The 18467-nt window shown below is 34.3% G+C and overlaps 3 protein-coding genes across 3 annotated transcripts; all 3 read left to right on the top strand.

The window, feature by feature from the left end:
- Positions 1 to 63: 63 nt before the first annotated feature.
- On the top strand, positions 64 to 2099 carry LOC134837687 (small ribosomal subunit protein uS9m). Its single transcript, XM_063853073.1, has 4 exons — positions 64 to 162; positions 223 to 698; positions 758 to 1118; positions 2094 to 2099. The coding sequence occupies exons 1-4, from the start codon at positions 64 to 66 to the stop codon at positions 2097 to 2099; spliced, it is 942 nt and encodes a 313-aa protein (XP_063709143.1).
- A 1052-nt stretch (positions 2100 to 3151) lies between these two features.
- LOC134835265 (transient receptor potential channel pyrexia) lies at positions 3152 to 8540 on the top strand. Its single transcript, XM_063850140.1, has 4 exons — positions 3152 to 3223; positions 4912 to 5147; positions 5203 to 8323; positions 8400 to 8540. Exons 2-3 carry the CDS (start codon positions 5020 to 5022, stop codon positions 8018 to 8020), a joined length of 2946 nt encoding a protein of 981 aa, XP_063706210.1. The 5' UTR covers positions 3152 to 3223; positions 4912 to 5019; the 3' UTR covers positions 8021 to 8323; positions 8400 to 8540.
- A 1097-nt stretch (positions 8541 to 9637) lies between these two features.
- On the top strand, positions 9638 to 17027 carry LOC134829266 (uncharacterized). Its single transcript, XM_063842280.1, has 5 exons — positions 9638 to 9778; positions 9876 to 9945; positions 10020 to 11302; positions 11758 to 12675; positions 14572 to 17027. The coding sequence occupies exons 3-5, from the start codon at positions 10111 to 10113 to the stop codon at positions 16710 to 16712; spliced, it is 4251 nt and encodes a 1416-aa protein (XP_063698350.1). The 5' UTR covers positions 9638 to 9778; positions 9876 to 9945; positions 10020 to 10110; the 3' UTR covers positions 16713 to 17027.
- Positions 17028 to 18467: the final 1440 nt, after the last annotated feature.

Raw genomic sequence — 18467 nt, 5'->3', positions numbered from 1 at the left:
CAGTTGCGAGACAAATGACAGCTCGTACGGTTTGTTATTGTTCGGAAAAATTACAAAACCAACATGAGTATTCGCATTTTTTCGAATTATTTCAACAAATGTGGCATAAATCCGCGTGTCAATCATCAAAAACTGCCAAATATCGCACGCTCGAGCAATGTCGTAAGAAATTCTCGTGAAATTCAAAGTATTTCACATTAAAAATCGCATTTTTCTTTGCAGCAACCCTCGAGAGCATGCACGAATAGTGTCACCGTCTCCGCTGTTCCGATGTTGAAGAAGGAAAAAACGAGTCGTGCCATGAGAGCGTATCTCCAACGAGCTCGCGAACACGATGAATTCATGAAAAACGAAAAATTAGTCTTTCAGATCGGAAAAAGGCATCTGGCGAATATGATGGGCGAAGAAGCCGAGAGTTTTACGCAAGGCGATATCCATAGAGCAATTCAATATTTGTTCCCATCGGGTCTTTTCAGCAAAAAAGCACGTCCTTTGATGAAGCCCCCAGAAGCTGTGTTTCCCAAACGCAAGGCTGCGGAGTTTGACGAATCTGGAAGACCTCATCATCCATTTTTCTACACGGGAAAACCAAATTTTTACAAATTAATGTACGATATTGTCGATAGTTTCAACGAATTGTACGCTTTTGAGGATAAAATGCTGCGAAAAGGACTTCAGCCAGATCCAACACAAAAAGTGTAAGTTTTTCATTGTAATTTTTATGCAATTTTCTCATTATAAATTCAATTTTTTGTAGAGATTTAAGCGGCTTTACTTGGGTTCCCAAAGACAGACTCGAGAAAATGCTTGTCGAAACTATCATGGATCGCGAATACGAACAATTTGTGGCTGCCTTTGACAGATTAGTTGCTCTTCCGTATTCCTACAAAGTGAAAGATTTAATTGACAAGTACCGAAAACCGCTTTTAGAACAAAATAAAACGGCGGAAATACCCGAAGTGCAGTACGACGAGAAAGGACGCGCTTTTATCACAACGTACGAGTGTCTAAGGAAGCGTGCGCGAGGCGATGTGACTGTCATTAGCCCAGGCACGGGAGATATTAAGATAAACGGGCGGGAAATTGACTATTTCGAGGATAAGCAATGCCGCGAACAGGTAAGTCACATATTTTTTTGTCATAATTTCACTTGAAACCATTCAATCGACGTAAATTATTGGCGAGTTATCGCTGCAAAATGTGTAACAATGCACGACGTGCCCGTCTCAATGAACAGGAAGTGGGTGTGTTGCCTATCAAAAGAGATAAGCGTGATGATGATGATGATTATTATGAAGCTGCACTCTATTCTCTCTCTGCAGATTACTATTTATTAAAGGGATGACATTGACATTCATTACGAGGTAATAATTAAATATTTCAGAAATTTCTCGGGCACGTTGGAAAAATTCGCGCCATTCGACATTGACCTCGCACAATATCAAAATTCAATTTTGATGATCATTTGTGCATGTCAAAAAGTTTTTGTCAAGCACTGTTTGTTGGTTTGTTTGATCGGATAAATTTCAACAATGTGCCAGACAACTATGGAAATTATTTAACATTTTTTTCATTGATGAATCTTCATTATTAAGTAGTTTTTTTTGCGGCTATTGTGGAAAATGATGAAGCTGGAACGGATGACGCAAACCAATTAAGCAGATTTTTTGCTTTGTTTTGTTTGGTAAAAAAAATTCAGAGTCATACTTGATAAATGAACAGATTAAATGAGTGAGTAAAATTAAATGTAACGAGGCGACATTAAATAAATAAACAAAATTTTCCGGTAGGATGAAAAGAAATTTAAAGGCTTATCGTGTAAAAATTGATATGAGCGCATTTCTAAATAATAAAATTATTTTTTAAACAAATTCATTCAGTTTTTTTTTTAAATTGATTAAAATTTGTTAAATTATGTTTTTGTATGATTTTAATTAAATTTTATTTTTTAAAGAAAAATTTAGAATTCAAACAATTTCTGACCAAATAATATTTCGGCTTATAAATTTCACTATTTTTTGACAGTACAGAAAAAACAGAAAAAAATACACTACAGAATTTCCGAAATAATTTGAATTTCCGAAATAATTTAGAGTTAATAAGTTAATGTCGATTTTCAATATTTTTAATGATCTTAATATTCAACACGATATTTTAAAACCATTTTTAATTTTTTCTGAACATAAGATAAATTTTTAAAACAAAAAAAAATTAATAATTTCAACCAAATTTTGAAATTTAAAAATTTTACAAATTCGTGTAAAACTTTATTTTTTTAAAATTTCCTCGTCGAATAAATTACTCTTTATGAAATTTAAATATATTTATTAAATTTTAAATTATGAATTTTTCTAATTTTCTGTAAAAAATAGTCAAAACCTTTAAAATATCACAAAATATACCAAAAATTATAGATTTCAACCAATTTTTGATGTTTTTAATTTTGAGAAACGAAATTTTTATAAAATAACGGACAGACATCCCAAAAACCCGTAAACTCCAAATTTTATTTGAAACATTTTCTTCCTGAAAATGGAGACGCCAGGTACTTGACTAACAATTTCTACAAAATAAACTTGCGTTGTTATCATTTATTTTGATTAATTCTTGTCTAAACAAGAACCTACGCAATCGCGTAATAATCGCCACAAAAATTGCAGCAAATTTTTATCTCGCCTTCTCTTATTTAGTCACTTGGATGAGATAAGAAACTCCTCTCGATCACTAAATATTTACATGATCTCGATACATTATCGTGAGAAATTCCTTTCGTATGTCGTCGTCGTCGTCGTCATTCTCCGGAATATTTCGAGAGATGTCTTATCACTTATCAGAATCGTCTCTTATCACACACAGAATTGAAGACATCTTTCATCTCATGTCAAACAAGAGCAGTAGTGTCGAACATGAGTGACTCAGATATTTCATTTTTCGCCTGCTCATCTGCTCTCGTTGCTCGTACATGGCCTGTTGCTGTGATAATAGTAATAATATAATGTAATGAATGATAATATATAATGAACACACACAAAAATCTCCATTATTATGTTCTTTTTTTTTATCTTTTTGATGCTTTGTATTGTTATAAAATTCACTGTTAATGCAGGCAAGTGTCGGGTAGAGATTAAGAGCTGAACTTCAGTTGACTGGTATCTCTCATTCGAAACGGACCTCTTAAAATCGAACGGATTTTTTTCCTTTTTGTTCAACAAATAATTATTTTGTGAGAGTTTAAAACGGGCATCAACCTGAAAAATAAAAAAAAAATCAAAAAAATTGTGACAAATATATTTTTTTTACCAAAAAAAAAAAAATTTTTTTTACGAAAATTTTTAAAATAGAAAAAAAATAATAAAAATTTCTCACCTTGAAATTGAGAATTCAAGTTCCCCAACATCAATTTGCAAGAAATTTGGTCAGAAAAATGTCAAGTTCTGTGCATTCTTAGAAAATAGATTCGTTAAATGAGATGATTGCTTTCAGTTAAAAATTGGATCATGTAACACGTGATTCAATTTCGTCTCAATTGGATTTTTACTGCGGAGCGTGAGGCTTAAACTTACATCCATCATCATCTTCATGCATAATTATTACATTAAAAAATATTGAGATTTACGTTTTTCGTGGCAATAAGTGATTTTTGTCACTCAATCGCAAGCAAAACTTGCATTTTTGGTCGAATTTCGTCGTTAAAGACACTTTATAATGTATTCAATGCGATGAATTAGTTTTGTCTGTCCAATTTTCGCATACCTCCTTCCATTTGAATAATACAGACGAAATCTCAAGTGCGCGCGGCGATAGCGGAGAGGATATGAATAGCCTGATAATGGCATTTACTCCATAATACAATATATTTAAAGCGATAAATTGAACATAATCTTGACTTTGGCGATACTTGGCGTTGAAGTACACGGCGATTTCGGTGAATAACTTTGTTTACTCGAAGCAACGCTTTTCTCGAGTATTTTGAACTTTGAAATATTTCGTCGCTATCGGGACGCGTCACAGATCCACTTAATATTGGATAATCGAATAATTAGAGGTAATAATTATCGCGAATTTTCGTTGCGGTTCAATAAACACAGATTTTGAAAAAAAATACAAAAAGACAAAGGAAGCACGTGTTTAATTGCCGGTCTTTTATTTATCGCACACGAGAGTATTATGTGCAATTTTTAGGAAGATCATGCGAATTGTGCATGATTTTTTTTTTTTGTAACGAGAATGTGATATTTTGCTTATCTGTGGAAAGTTTGCCTCAATTTGCACCTGGAAAAAAATTAAAAACACAAAGAAAAATAAATGATATTTTTTTTTATTAAATTTCTTGTGAAAAAAATAATTTTTAAAATAAACTGAAAGCAAGCTTTAAAAAAATATAAAAAAAAATAATTTTTAAAATAAAAATTAATAAGTTTTAAATCTTAGCAAATTTTAATAAGATTTTTAAAATATATTAAATATTAAAAAAAATAAATTTGTTTAAAAAAAAAAAATTTAAAAAAAAAATTAAAAAAAAAAAAATTTTTTTCGTACAACTGATAAAAAAAATATGAAAATCTTAAAAAAATAAAAAATTTAATCTTATTAATTTAATTTTTAAATAATTTAATAAGATTTTTTTATTTAAAAAAGATTTAAAAAATGTTCGTGAAACTGACTAAATAAAAAATTAAAAAAAATATCTTTAAAATTTTTAAAATAATAAAAAATAAAAAAACAAATAATTTCGACCAAAAAAAATCTTGAAGTATTTTTTAAATTTTTTTCAATAGAAACAAAGTACCGTTTTACTAAAATTTTCGTAAAAAAAATGAGAACATAAAATATAAAAAAATATATTTGTCAACAAAAAGTGAATAAACGTCGGGGCAATGAGATCATTAATTACTTAATTAAATATTTTAGGCAGTTTAAAGAAGTAATGTTGAACGTAACGTCAAATAAACTCAATTAACAGTCAAGTCAGGTGTTCAAAACTTGAAAAAAATCTAAAAAAAAAAATACAAAAAAAAAATGGAAAACTTAGGATACAAAGAAGGTTCAATGAAACCCAAGGCAAAGCCTTTACTCCATCGACGCGTATCTAAAGCAGTGAGTTTACAAATCGAGAATGAAGCTGTTCCCCTGTCACTTACCACAAGGTAGAAATTTCTCGATTTTTTCAAATTTTTTGTCTGAAATTTAATTTTAATTTAGATTCAAGACCGTGCCAAACAGCGTTCGTTGGCGCCCCGATCCCAACAGTGTCATCGACGAAAATTACCCGAGCAATCATGTGTTGGATGTGGGTTCGTCGCCTCCTGCGGAAAGTGCTCCCAGCATGTATGACAGCTTCGAGGAGCCATCTGTCGATTTGAGCATCATGATTTGCGGCGAAACAATTCGTGCGAGTATTACGGACCAAATGAAGTCTGTGGGCGGACGACAACAACTTCTCGACGACATCGAGCAAGGAAATGTGATTAAAGAGAATTTGCGTGAAGCGTTCGAAGATGCCACGAAATCCGAGAAGAATTTATGTCTTCTGTGGGCTGCTTTTCTCAAACGATGGGATTTGCTGGAAGGACTTATCGAGGAAGGCGCTGACTTGCAATACGTCGATTCGAGTGGCATCACGGCACTGCACTTGTCTGCGTTCAGCGGATGCCTCGCATCGACGAGTTTCTTCATCGAACGCGGCATTCACGTGAATTCGTTGCCAAAGTATTTCACGCCGTTACATTTCGCGGCATACGGCAACTCGCCGGAAACAGCAAAACTCCTTATTAACAACGGAGCTGACGTGAATTTGGATACGACGAAGCAGAATTGTGAGGAATCCTTGTTGCATTGTGCTGTACGAGCAAATGCCGTCGATTGTGTGAGACTTTTCGTCAAAGAAGGCGTCGACGTAAACTCTTTAAAACCCAACGGGACAAACGGAATTCATTTGGCAGCTGATTTGGGACATGCTGAATGTCTTGCGTCGTTGCTGGAAGCGGAAAATGCCGATCCAAATATCAGAATTTGTGTGCGCGAGAAAGAATCTACCGCCTTACATCTCGCCGCAGACGAAGGAAATGCCGAATGTGTCAATTTACTCTTGAGCAAAGGTGCTGATGCAAAAATGAAGAATCATCGTGGCTTCACGGCGTTACATCTCGCTGCGAGAACATCGAGTTTCGATTGTGTCGAAGCCTTGCTACGTGTTGGAAATGCGGATCCGAATGCCGAAGACTTTGATCATCGAACGCCGTTACATGCCGCAGTCGGAAAAGCTGAAAGCGCCTTCGATATCTTGGAAGTACTGATTCAATGGGGTGCCGATGTCAATCGTAAAGACATTTATGGCTTCACTCCGTTGCATCTTGCGGCTTTGGATGGCTTGTCACACTGCGTAGAAATGTTAATCTTCCATGGAGCTGATGTAACGACAAAAAGTAAAAAAGGTACGACAGCTTTGAATGTCATAACGCGCAAAACGCCCGCTTCGTTGGCGATGGTGACACAACAATTGGATGCCGCGATCACAATGACGCATGCCCAAGAGACAAATAATCATGAAATTGAGCTGCAACTCGACTTTCGTCACATCTTGCAATTTTGTCATCCGCGGGAAATTAGTTACTTGAACACCTTTGTCGATGAAGGACAGAAGGAAATCTTGCAACATCCCCTTTGTACGGCCTTTTTGTACATCAAATGGGGCAAAATCCGTAAATATTACATCGCAAGGTTGTTATTTTGTTTCACGTTCGTCCTATTTCTCACGTTGTACGTGTTAACGGCATTGGCGCACAATTGCTACAACGGCAGCAAAGACATGGAAGAGACGATTCAGGAGCAAGAATTGTGCCAAAAACAGTCAATTTTGGGAGATATGTTGCGAAACAACCCTTTTGTCATGGAAATGCAATGGTGGGTGCTTGTCGCTATCACTCTCGTCGAAATTTGTCGCAAAATCTACGGAATTACGGGATATTCCTCCGTTCGACATTACGTCTGTCAAATTGAAAACTTGATAGAATGGTTTGTGATCCTCAGTGTCTTTGTAATTTCCTACATTTACGGCAATCGAACGTACACATGGCAAAATCACATCGGCGCCTTTGCAGTTTTACTCGGATGGACCAATATGATGTTGATGGTAGGACAACTTCCGGTCTTCGGAGCTTATGTGGCGATGTATACGAAAGTTCAGGGCGAATTTGCGAAACTTTTTATGGCTTATTCGTGCATGTTGGTCGGATTTACCATCAGTTTCTGTGTAATATTTCCTTCGTCATCATCTTTCGCGAATCCTTTCATGGGATTCATTACCGTTTTGGTTATGATGACGGGCGAGCAAGACCTTGAACTGCTAATTAACGATCCAGATGGCAAAGATCCCCCATTTTTGCTGGAAATCAGTGCGCAAATCACTTTTGTTCTATTTCTGCTCTTCGTCACGGTGATTTTGATGAATCTTCTTGTCGGTATTGCCGTTCACGATATCCAAGGTTTAAAGAAAACTGCGGGATTATCAAAACTAGTTAGACAAACGAAGCTTATTTCGTACATTGAATCAGCTTTGTTCAATGGATGGTTGCCAAATTGGCTTCGGAGCCTCTTGTACTACACAGCACTTGTGTCGCCGCAAGCTTATCGCGTAGTTCTGAGCGTGAAACCGTTAAATCCGGGCGAGAAACGATTGCCACGTGATATCCTAATGGCTGCTTATGAGATCGCCAAGCATCGCAAGCCAACGGGACATACTGTGGTACAGCAAAAAAATCCCCAATCGAATTACTTTTCGTACAAAACAAAGTATAACAATAATAATTTATCGACAATTATCATGGATCGCGATCAAGATTGCTACGAAACGGACAGTATTTGTACGTTAACAACGAAAATCGAGGAAAATGCGGATAAAATCGACAAATTATCGAACGAGATCAAGGAATTGAAGAGTGCCTTAAACCAAAATCACAAAGTCATTGAGCAACTTCTCACGATTATTTCGAATCAGCATAAAAATAACTTCAAACAATGAAGCGAGACGTATTATTTTATTTCGTTATTTGTGATATTAATGTTTAACTAAAGTATTGAATAAGGGACGACACACGAGCGACGTGTAAATAAGTATTTTTTCTGTTTTTTTGTAAATAATAACAACATTTCATGGGAAAATTACCACAAAAAAAAAAATTTAATCAGATTAGGAAGAATGATGAACTTTGTATTATTTTATGTATTAAAACGTAGTGCTAGTAGGAAAGAAATGTCTGTGAGTCAGAGTATTAGCTTATCAAATAAATATTTTATTAAGAAATTGCGTCTTTAGAACCTTTTTGTAAGTTATTTCCTCGATTGAATGGTTTTCAAGTGAAAATTTCCATGAAATTCTTCTAAAAATCATTTTTTCGTAGATCATTTTCCCCCTTCTCTTCACAAATATGCTCGATAAAGTGGATATTGTAGCAAATGTTGCCGGCGGAGGACCCTCGGGACAAGCAGGAGCCATCAGATGGGGCATTTCCATGGGCTTGCGATGCTTCGTGGACGAAGAAATGATCGAGAAAATGAGAATCGGTGAGTAAATATTGTAATTCGGTGACGAAAGACGCATTTAAAATGGAATTTTAGGCAATAAATCATGATTTAGTCGCTGAAAAGACCAATTTAAATTTGCGTCATCTCTCCAATTTTCGTGAACGAACTAATTTACAAACTTTTTTTTTATTTCAAAAATCAGCTGGATTGTTGCAACGAGACTTCAGAACCAAGGAACGTAAGAGGTATGGACAGGAAGGCGCCCGTAAGCAGTTCGTGTGGAAGAGACGTTAAAAATGTCGCAAGATGCATATTATATTATGAGATAAATAATAGGAAAAATCACGAAATAAATAAATTTTAGTTGAAAAATTATTTTTTTTATCAGAAACTCGCCTCCAAAAGAAAATTTTCCGTTTTCACTCGTAATTTTTTTTTTATTATTTTTGAAAGAATTTTTTTTTAAATTATTTTTCAAATATTTTTTTCAAAAAGGCATAAATTTTTGATTTTTCACTTAAAAACTTTAATTTTCAAAAATAAATATTTTTTTCAGACAAAAATAAATTTTTAATAGAAATACTTTTGAAACGGTATAAAATTAATTAAAATAATTTTTTACTTGAAATTTAAAATTTTTTTTAAAATATTTGTCGTAACTTTCCCCTTAAAATAACATAAAATGATTTAAAATTTTTTATTTGAATTTTAAAATTAAAATCAAAAGAAAATATATTTTTTTTCTTAAAATTCATCATTCACCTATTTTTTTTTTTTATTAAAAAAAATATAAAATATTCTCTTGAATGGCATTTAAATTATTTTTTTTACATGAAATTCATAATTATTGAAATTCATTTTCAATAGAAAAATATTCAAAGGCTTCAAATTTAAATTTTTTTTCGAATTTTTTCAAAAATCCTTCAATGCCTTAAAAAACGGTCATTTTGAACTCAAATTTCGCATTGGGGGCGATTTCTCCTGTCTCATGAAATGCACAATGGGTCTCGTATAACTCGTACACGTGTAAGCAACGTATGTCCCGTACAGCTCATAGTACTTTTCTGTACGGTAAAACTTGAATTAGCGACATAACAAAAAAATTATTAACGAGGCCACACAAAGCCATCAACTTTTTGTACATTTTTCACAATTTTCACAGCTTCTAATTGCTAAAAAACATTGTAAATACTAAGTTAAGGCCTCACTGCAGCGCGATATCACGAAATTTGCCAGAAAATCGTGTTAGTTACAGGTAAATAGTGCATTTGTAAAATTTTCACGCCAGCTACGTCGTTTAGCTACGCGTATGGTGAAATAGACAAATTTGCAATTTTTCGTTTTTCTTGCAGAATTGGCATTCAGGAAGCGCAATATCGTGTATTTCAGTGATACGAGTGAGAGTTATTCACACAAAAACAGGTAAATTAGTGTTTAAACGTGTTTTTTCGAAGAGAAAAAAAATTTTTTATCTATGACCTTCTTTCTACACACAGACAACCATCGATTGTTGTGACGCCATAAATGACGAAACACTTTTGAAGAGACAAATTTCACTCGAAAATCGTTACGCGTGCGGATTTCACTATGGCTGCAATCGTCGACGAGCCTGCAAAGCTGGATCCGGTACGTGCACAAGAGGTTTCCGCCGAATATCTGTCAAGCTTGACAGATCTAACGGTCAACAGCAAACCCCTCATTTCGATGTTGACGATGCTGGCGGAGGAAAATATCGAATATGCCTCCGTTATTGTCGACACAATTGAGCGTCACATCGTAACAGTGCGTTCCGAGTATAAACTCCCCATTTTATATCTAATCGACTCGATTGTTAAAAATCTCCAACAGTATCGGAAACATGTCAACATGAAAATTGTCAACATTTTTTGCGAGGTGTTCAGCAAAGTGAACGAACAGATACGCGCAAAGATGTTTCAGCTAAGACAAACGTGGAACGACGTGTTTCCCCAAACAAAATTGTTCACGTTAGACGTGAAAGTCAATCAAATTGACCCAAATTGGCCCATTACGGCACAAATTCAACCAAAGTCACCCGCCATCCATGTCAATCCGAATTTCTTCAAAATAAAACCCGCACCTGGCACCCAACTGACTGACGAGCTGAAGAAAAAACAAATCGAACTGCTCGAGCTGGAACGCAAAAAGCAAGAACTCGAACGTTCTGTCACAAAAAAGACACAAAATGTACAAAGTCAGCAAAAATTGGCGCCAGCTGTGGGTCAAATGCCATCTGTGACGACGCTCCCGAAAATTCCAAAGGTTTCGTCGTCATCATCTCGTAAAGACCCGCGTCTCAACAAGCCAAGTAGTACAAGCAGTAGCTCAAATCGTGTCACGAACGGCGATTCAAAAGATAAAGACAAGAAAAAACGATCTGACAGCAAGTCAAAAAGTGATAGAAAAGACAGTGAACGCAGCAAAAGTTCGAGCAATAGCAGCAAAAGTTCACCGTCGAGCGTTACAAAGTCAAACAGTGAGTCGAGTTCGGCATCAACGACGTCGCCAAATAAGAAATCCGACAGAAAACGACATCGTAGTCCAAGTAAAACGGAAAAACCGAAACGTTCGCGGGAGAGATCGCCGGAAAATGAGAACAGCAAACGCGAGAAAAAGTCGTCGTCTTCATCTTCAACATCACATCGAAGCAGTGACAAGAGTAAATCGTCGAAGGATTCGAAGCCGCAGCAACAACAACAGCAACAGCAACCTCTTCAACAAACAGGGGACGTGGATTTGCGAGTCCCGATAAAACCAACAGGTGAGTTTTATTTTTAATTTTTTGTTCTAGAATGATAAAATTGTCGAAAATGTTTTGAATTTGAATATTAGAAAGGAAAAATATCAATAGGCAGTATAAAAAATATTATTTTCAAGCAATTTTCAAAAGAAATTTTTAAAATTTTGAATATTTTTAAGTTAATTTTAAAATTAAGAGATATTATTCAAAAAAATTTAACATTTTTGACTCAAAATTTGAAAAAAATAAGAAAATTTCGAAAATACGAAAATTTTGATATTTTTTGTTCAGAAATTGTCAAAAATGGACTGAAATTTGAAAAAAAAATTTCTTTTGTATTCGAAATCCATCTTAAAAAATTTCAAAATATTTAAAAAGGAAGACATTCAAAACATTTTCGACAATTGAAACCTCCTTAAATATTTTTTTTTTTCAATTAAAACACTTTCTAATCGATTTTCCTTTCACTTTTACAGCTGATGTGGATTTGCGTCAAATGCCCGTTGTCGATATCACAGATGACGACGACGAGATGACGCCATCAGGCAATCACATCGACAACCTTTTCGGCAATCAGGACTTGGATCTGCGTACAATGGTAGCAAAACCGCCCATCATTGGTCACAAAACTGCCAAAAACATGAGCAAATTAGCAGAAGTTCGTGCAAAATTGGCAGCTGACATGAAGCAAAAGGACAATTTGGGTCGCCCATTGTTGTACAAACACAGCAACGATCCGCGCAAACGTCAACCTTTACGACCCGTCGAAACAATCGTGCTCGATTCCGAGGAAGACTTGAACAACAGCTTGTCACTCATCGTGAATCAAGCGAACGAGCAACTTGCCGCCAACCAAATCAATCACGACCAATACAAAACGCTCGTGCAACAAGTTTGGCACATCAATGAAAAAAATAAAATTCAACTTGCGAAGCGACGTGAATCGCAACAAGGTCGAAGTCCATTGCCGGATCCCGATATCGTTGTCGATCGCCTCATTGCACTCGATCAAGTGAAAGCACCGCCGCCAGCGATTCCCCTGATTCCCGGATTGTTCCCGCCGCCAACGAATGTAGTGCCGCAACAACCTGTCGTCGCGCCAGCCGTTCTTGCAGCAGCTGCGGGCATCACGTGCGTTCAACCTGTCACCAATGTCGTCGATACGTGCTTGGATGACCTCGTAAGAACCATCAACATCGATGGCGTGCCCCGTGACATTCGTTTCTACAACGAGACTGCCGTGGTTTTCATGAATAACGACGATCCGCGCGAAATTGGCTTCGAGAATGGACAACGACGACTCACCATCGACGGGCAGGAAGCAACGTATCTCGCCTTCAATGACGTCTACAAACCCGTTTCCATACAGGGACAACTGCATCACGTGAGACTCGGTATGTATGATTGTTTAAAATTTTACACTTTTGCTCTAGTCATTTAATAAAGTTAAGAAAAAAGAATTATTTATATTAAAAAATATGAAAAAAAAATGTAACTGTGATATAAAAAAAGACTGCTTCTAATTAATTTATTAAAAAGAAAAGAAAATTAATTAATAATAAAGCATTAGTTAAGTTTTTTGAATACTCGTGAAAAACAGAAAACTTTATCTAATTGTAGTATTTTGTAAGAAATGACAAATTTTTTATTTAAAAAAATTAAAACTATTAAAAAAATCAAAGAAATAAAAATAAAAAGATAAAAAAATCGATTTGAAAAAAAAACACTTCGACCCATCGAAAGTTGTTTTTCTTTAACTTTATTATTAATTTTTTATTTTAACAATTTTTTTTATCATTTTTAATTTTATTCTTAAATGTATGCAAAAGTCATCGGGAAGTTCTTGAGTAATTTCAATTAATGAAAAATTCTTGGAAGGAAAATTTTCATCACTTGAAAGAACTCACGAGGGAGTATGATGCTTTCAAACAAATTTTTTTTAGCAAAAGATCGCTTCAAATGGAATTCAAATTTATTTAGCTCAAAATATAAAAAAAATTTTCTAAAAATTAAAAAAAATAAAAATTTTATAAATTATTGTACGAAATGTGAAAAAATTAAAACTTTTATCTGCAATTTTTTTTAGAAAATCAACCAAAATTTTTTTAAAATTAAATTTTTAATTAATCATCTCGAGCTTGATTGACTTCTAAAAATTAAATGGTTTGAAAATATTTCACTAAAAATAGGAATTAAAAAAAAATATTTTGAATTTTAAAATTGAGGTTAAAAAAAATTTAAAATCGATTAATGAAGAAAATTTTGATATTTTGGAAAAAAGAAAGTTTTTACCTTAAATCATAATTAAAGTCAAAATATGTATAAAACTGGGCTTTAAATTAAATTTTTGGCTCAATTTCAAAGAAATTTTTTTTTAAATGTTTGAACAAGATTTAGTAATTTTCTTTAAGCATTCATTTTTTTCGAATTTAACAGCTTCAAATTTGGCAAAAAACTATTAAAAAGCTAAAACTTATTTTTTTAAAAGATTTCCGGGTATTTTCGCTCAATTAGGTACAAATATGATAAAAAATGTACAAAAAATTTAAATTTTTAATAATTTTGAAATATTTTTGGAACAATTTTCTATTTATTTGAATTTCATTTGAAGCCTTCCAACTACTTTACCCAACAAAAAATGTGTGGTTTTCACTTTTTTCTAAACAACCACGAACTTCTTCAACAAAAAATGCACAAAAAGTCTGTCAGTCATGAGTTTTGTGGAAAACATGTCACACACTTCAACATTTCCTTCTTTTCATCAACACGCACTTTTTTGTTTTTTGCCTTTCACACAAATTCCAACAACACAAAACACCTTTTTTCACATTTCTTTCCAAAAACTAAACTTTTGGCACTTTGGGAAGAACGTGATCTTCGAAGGAAAACGCAAATAATTCCATACAGGTAGCCACAGTAAGCCCCGGGACTTGATGGAGAGACGAAACCTTGGATGAGAGTGAAGACGGATTCGAAATTCGATTAAAGTGGAAAAAAAATGGAGACTTGAAAATTAAATTTTTAATAACAAATCTAAAAAAAAAAATTATGAAAGAGGATGAATATTAAATAAATATTGAATCACACGTGTTTGTGTCTTATTTCCTTCTTTCGTCGACTTTTGTGGATTTTCTTTCCATTTTTTTGTGTGAGTGCTCTCATCTTCTACTGGCACACATTAAATTAAGAAAAAAAAATGCATTTCATACAAAAAATCATAATTTTAATGGGGGACTTTTCCATTAGCAGGAACTTTTTGTGTTTTAATAGTTTTTTTGTATTTCTTCTAGGTGCCCCGACGCGCGAGCTCTATCTGGACAACATGCCGTACGAGTGTTACATTGGCGGGCCCGCATTGCCGATCCTCATTGATGGCGTCATCCGGATGATTGGAGTCGAAGGACCCGAACCAAAGGTGAAAATTGGCGAAGAACGGAAGGATTTGTGTCTCGGCAAGATCCAAATGATCATCGATGGCACAATTCTCATTCCCGTGTTTCTCGACTCGAAAATGCAAAACTTCGAGTTGCCCGAAACGGGACGTCACACGTTGCAGATCGCCGACTACTTGCAAACCATTCTAATTGATGGCACTCCCATTCTGAATGTGGAATACGGAGGCTTGCCAAAGTCATTTAAGATAGGCAATAAAGTACGATTTATTCGTTTTACCACTTTACCCAAAGGTGTTTCCAAGGGAAAGCCTCTTAGCGTTATGAAACCAAATCAAATCGCGACTTTACCGTCGACGTCGGGCGTCGATGCGTCGTCAACAAATGTCCCTCTTAACAATACGCAAGTTCCTGCCGTTACCTCGACACAAGACGTTTCACAGCCGACGGCTCCGGGTATCGTGCCTGCACTCAATAACCTCAATATTGACGAATTATTCCAGCGTCTTATCTCATCGGGCATCATTGGGGGCGACAAGAAGCCTGAAAATAGCAAAAAATCCGAAGAAACGCCTGCAACTCCTGTCGCCGAGCAAAAACCCAAGGAAGAAATTCATAAAGTTGACTTGAAAGATCCGAAATCGATCAAGCAACGCAGTATGGGCATCGTTGACACCCTCTATAATGGCATGCAATGCAGCAGTTGCGGCGTTCGCTTCCCGCCCGAACAAACGATGAAGTACAGCCAACATTTGGATTGGCATTTCCGACAAAATCGACGCGATCGCGATGCCAGTAAGAAAGCGCACTCCCGAAAATGGTATTACGACGTCAGCGATTGGATCCAATTCGAGGAAATCGAAGATTTGGAAGAGCGCGAGAAGAATTGGTTCGAAAAGCATGGCGCTCAAGCGGAATTTGACGTCGAGGAAATGGAAAAATCCCCAACAGAGCAAATGTTGAGTTGCCAAGCGGGACCCAAGGGCGCCGAAGAGACATGCGAAGTGTGCCAAGACAAGTTTGAGTACTTTTTCAACGAAGAAAACGAAGAATGGCACTTGAAAAATGCGATGCGCGTCGACGAAAAATGCTATCATCCAAGTTGCTATGAAGATTTCAAGTCGGCACTTGAGCGTGACAAATTGGCGGCGGAAAAAATGGATACTTCGGCGAACGAAACTGTCGAAGAAAGTATGGAAGTGACAGAAAATTCGGTTGAAGAAGTAGAAAAAGTTGAACCGATGGAAGAAGAAACGGAAAAAATCGAAGAAAAAACTGAAGAAAAACCAAAAGTTGAGGAAAATGGCGAGTCTGATGATAAAATGGACGAAACTGACGACGATGATGTGATTGTTTTACCGCCCCAAGCCCCCGTTGTCACGGAAATCTTGGATGACGATGACGACGAGCTCGGATACAAAATTAACGAATACGAAGACACGACAATCGATTCGCCCAAAATCGAAAATTCCAAGGAAAAATCCAAGAGTCCCGTTGAGGAATACCAACCAACTGATTTCACGGAGGTAAAAATCAAACAAGAGCCCCTTGATGAGCCCATCGACAATGACGACGACGCATTCGAGGATGTTGGCACGATGGAAGTGAGTGTTTTGGAGGAAATTGACGAAAATACGCTCGATTCTCCCGCTGTCGTTCTCTCCACAATCGACGACGAAGCAAGTAACGCGTCACTTTTGCGTGACGAAAGTTCGCAAGATCCCACGACGACAACTGCCGATCCGAATGCCTCGTTAGAGCGAAATCTCTCAATGACGCAAACGTATGCCGCCCCCGCCCCCATTGTCAATCGCATAATTGTCAACATCACAAAACCGCTCGGAGCACGAAGTCCCAAAGATGCGGAAACGCCCGTCGCGAGTCCCTCAAACCACGATGAGACAACGCAAGATGGCGTGCCCGAAGACGAACCCGAGCCAGAATACGAGGTAAAGCCCCAGCTGAGGGACATTCAGTTTACGAAGCTTCCTACGGCGGAAGTTGGCTATGAAACGTCTGGATTGTGTTCCATCATGTAAATAAAAATAAAAAAAAATCCCCTCTCGTCTCTTTTATTTCATTTCACTTTAATAACAATGAAATTTCGAGTATTATCTATTTTTTTAATGAGTCGCACCGCCAACCACAATGGAGATCGTGTGATACGAAAAAAGTTATTGCATTACGCAAAAATCTTAATAACTAAGAAATCATGAACTAAAAAAGAAAAAAAAAATAATTATTACAAAAAAAGGATAAAAAATATATGAAAAAAATCAAATAAAAAAATAAATGGAATATTAATACAATTACAGTGGTTTATATTTATTATTTTTAAGTTTTTAAGCTTTTTTCCCCAGAAATATCAAATTTATCTAGCAAATACATAATAGATGGTCTTCAATTCTTCAAAACTACATACTACTATAATCTTACTTGAGGATAAATATGTATCGGATATTAAATTGTAAAATGATGAATAAAATAAATAATCATGAAATATTAAAAAATATTTTTTTTTATTCGAAATTGTAAGTTAAGCTATGAAAATTTAACTAAAGGTAAGCAAAAATATCAAAGAAGAGCTAAAAAATATTTTTTAATATATACATAATTTTTAGCGATTAATGTGACATTTTTAAAGTTCAAACACCTAATTGATTTATTTACAGCTCGTGATTTGATGTTTTATTGTTAATTTTTTTTATACATTTCGCAAATTTTGTTATAAAATGACTAATTTTTTCATTAAAAAAAACAAATAAGCAAAATAATTTTTTTCTTGATTGATGAATATAAAATATTAGTTTTAAAAGTTGAAAACTTATTTTTTTTATCAGTTTATTTAATATTTTTTTTAAACTATATTTAAAAAAAAATAAATTTAAAAAAAATATAAAAAATTAAATTAAATTAAATATAATTAAAATAAATTAAAATAAAATTAATTATTTATAATTATTACATATTATAAATTAATATGTAATTAATTATTAATAATTAATTAAATTAAAATAATTAAATAATTTTATTAAAAATTGGAAAATATTTTTTTAATTTTTTTTTAAATATATTTTTGCAAATTTATTATTAGTTATTTAGAGCAAAAAAAAGTACTAAATTTAAAAAAAAAAAAAAATCTAAACATTGTAAGAAAAAATTTTTGAAACTAAAAATTAAATATAAAGGTTAATTTTTGAAAAGTATTAAATATTAATTTTGAGATAAAAATGGAAAAAATTTTTAAATTTTTTAAAAAAGTTTTAAATTTTTAAACAAATTTTGAAAAAAATAAAATAAAAATGTTCCCATAAAATCAAAATTATTGACCTTTGAACAAATAATCAAAGTTGTCAAAAAAATATTGATGTCTATACCAAAACTTTTTTTTTAGTAAAAAGGACGAACTCATTTTTTTTGTCTGTCTCACTAATTAGAAGTTTCCACAATTTTCCATCTATTTCAAGAACTCTAAACTTTTTTTTTCTAAAATCAAATAGAAACGTCCTCGTTAAATTTCCCACTGTTATAAAATTTTCATAATTTCATCGATAAAATTTATGCTACGATGATTTTACTACAAAAAAAAATTATCAATTAATTATTCAGCAACTCTTACTTGTTGGTCGACTCACAATCGGAAATGCCCTTTTTTCTAACACGTGACACTGTTACATACCAAAAAAGCATAAAAATGGAAAAAATCTTAATCCTAATAAATTTTAATGATAAATTTACGTGAGTCCGCCCTCGCTCAAGCTACAGACTACAAAACCAACAGCGAAATCTAACGT

The sequence above is a fragment of the Culicoides brevitarsis genome, chromosome 1 (genome assembly GCF_036172545.1).
Source record: "Culicoides brevitarsis isolate CSIRO-B50_1 chromosome 1, AGI_CSIRO_Cbre_v1, whole genome shotgun sequence".
Lineage (NCBI taxonomy): Eukaryota > Metazoa > Arthropoda > Insecta > Diptera > Ceratopogonidae > Culicoides > Culicoides brevitarsis.
This window is presented reverse-complemented; position numbering and strand designations above follow the sequence as displayed.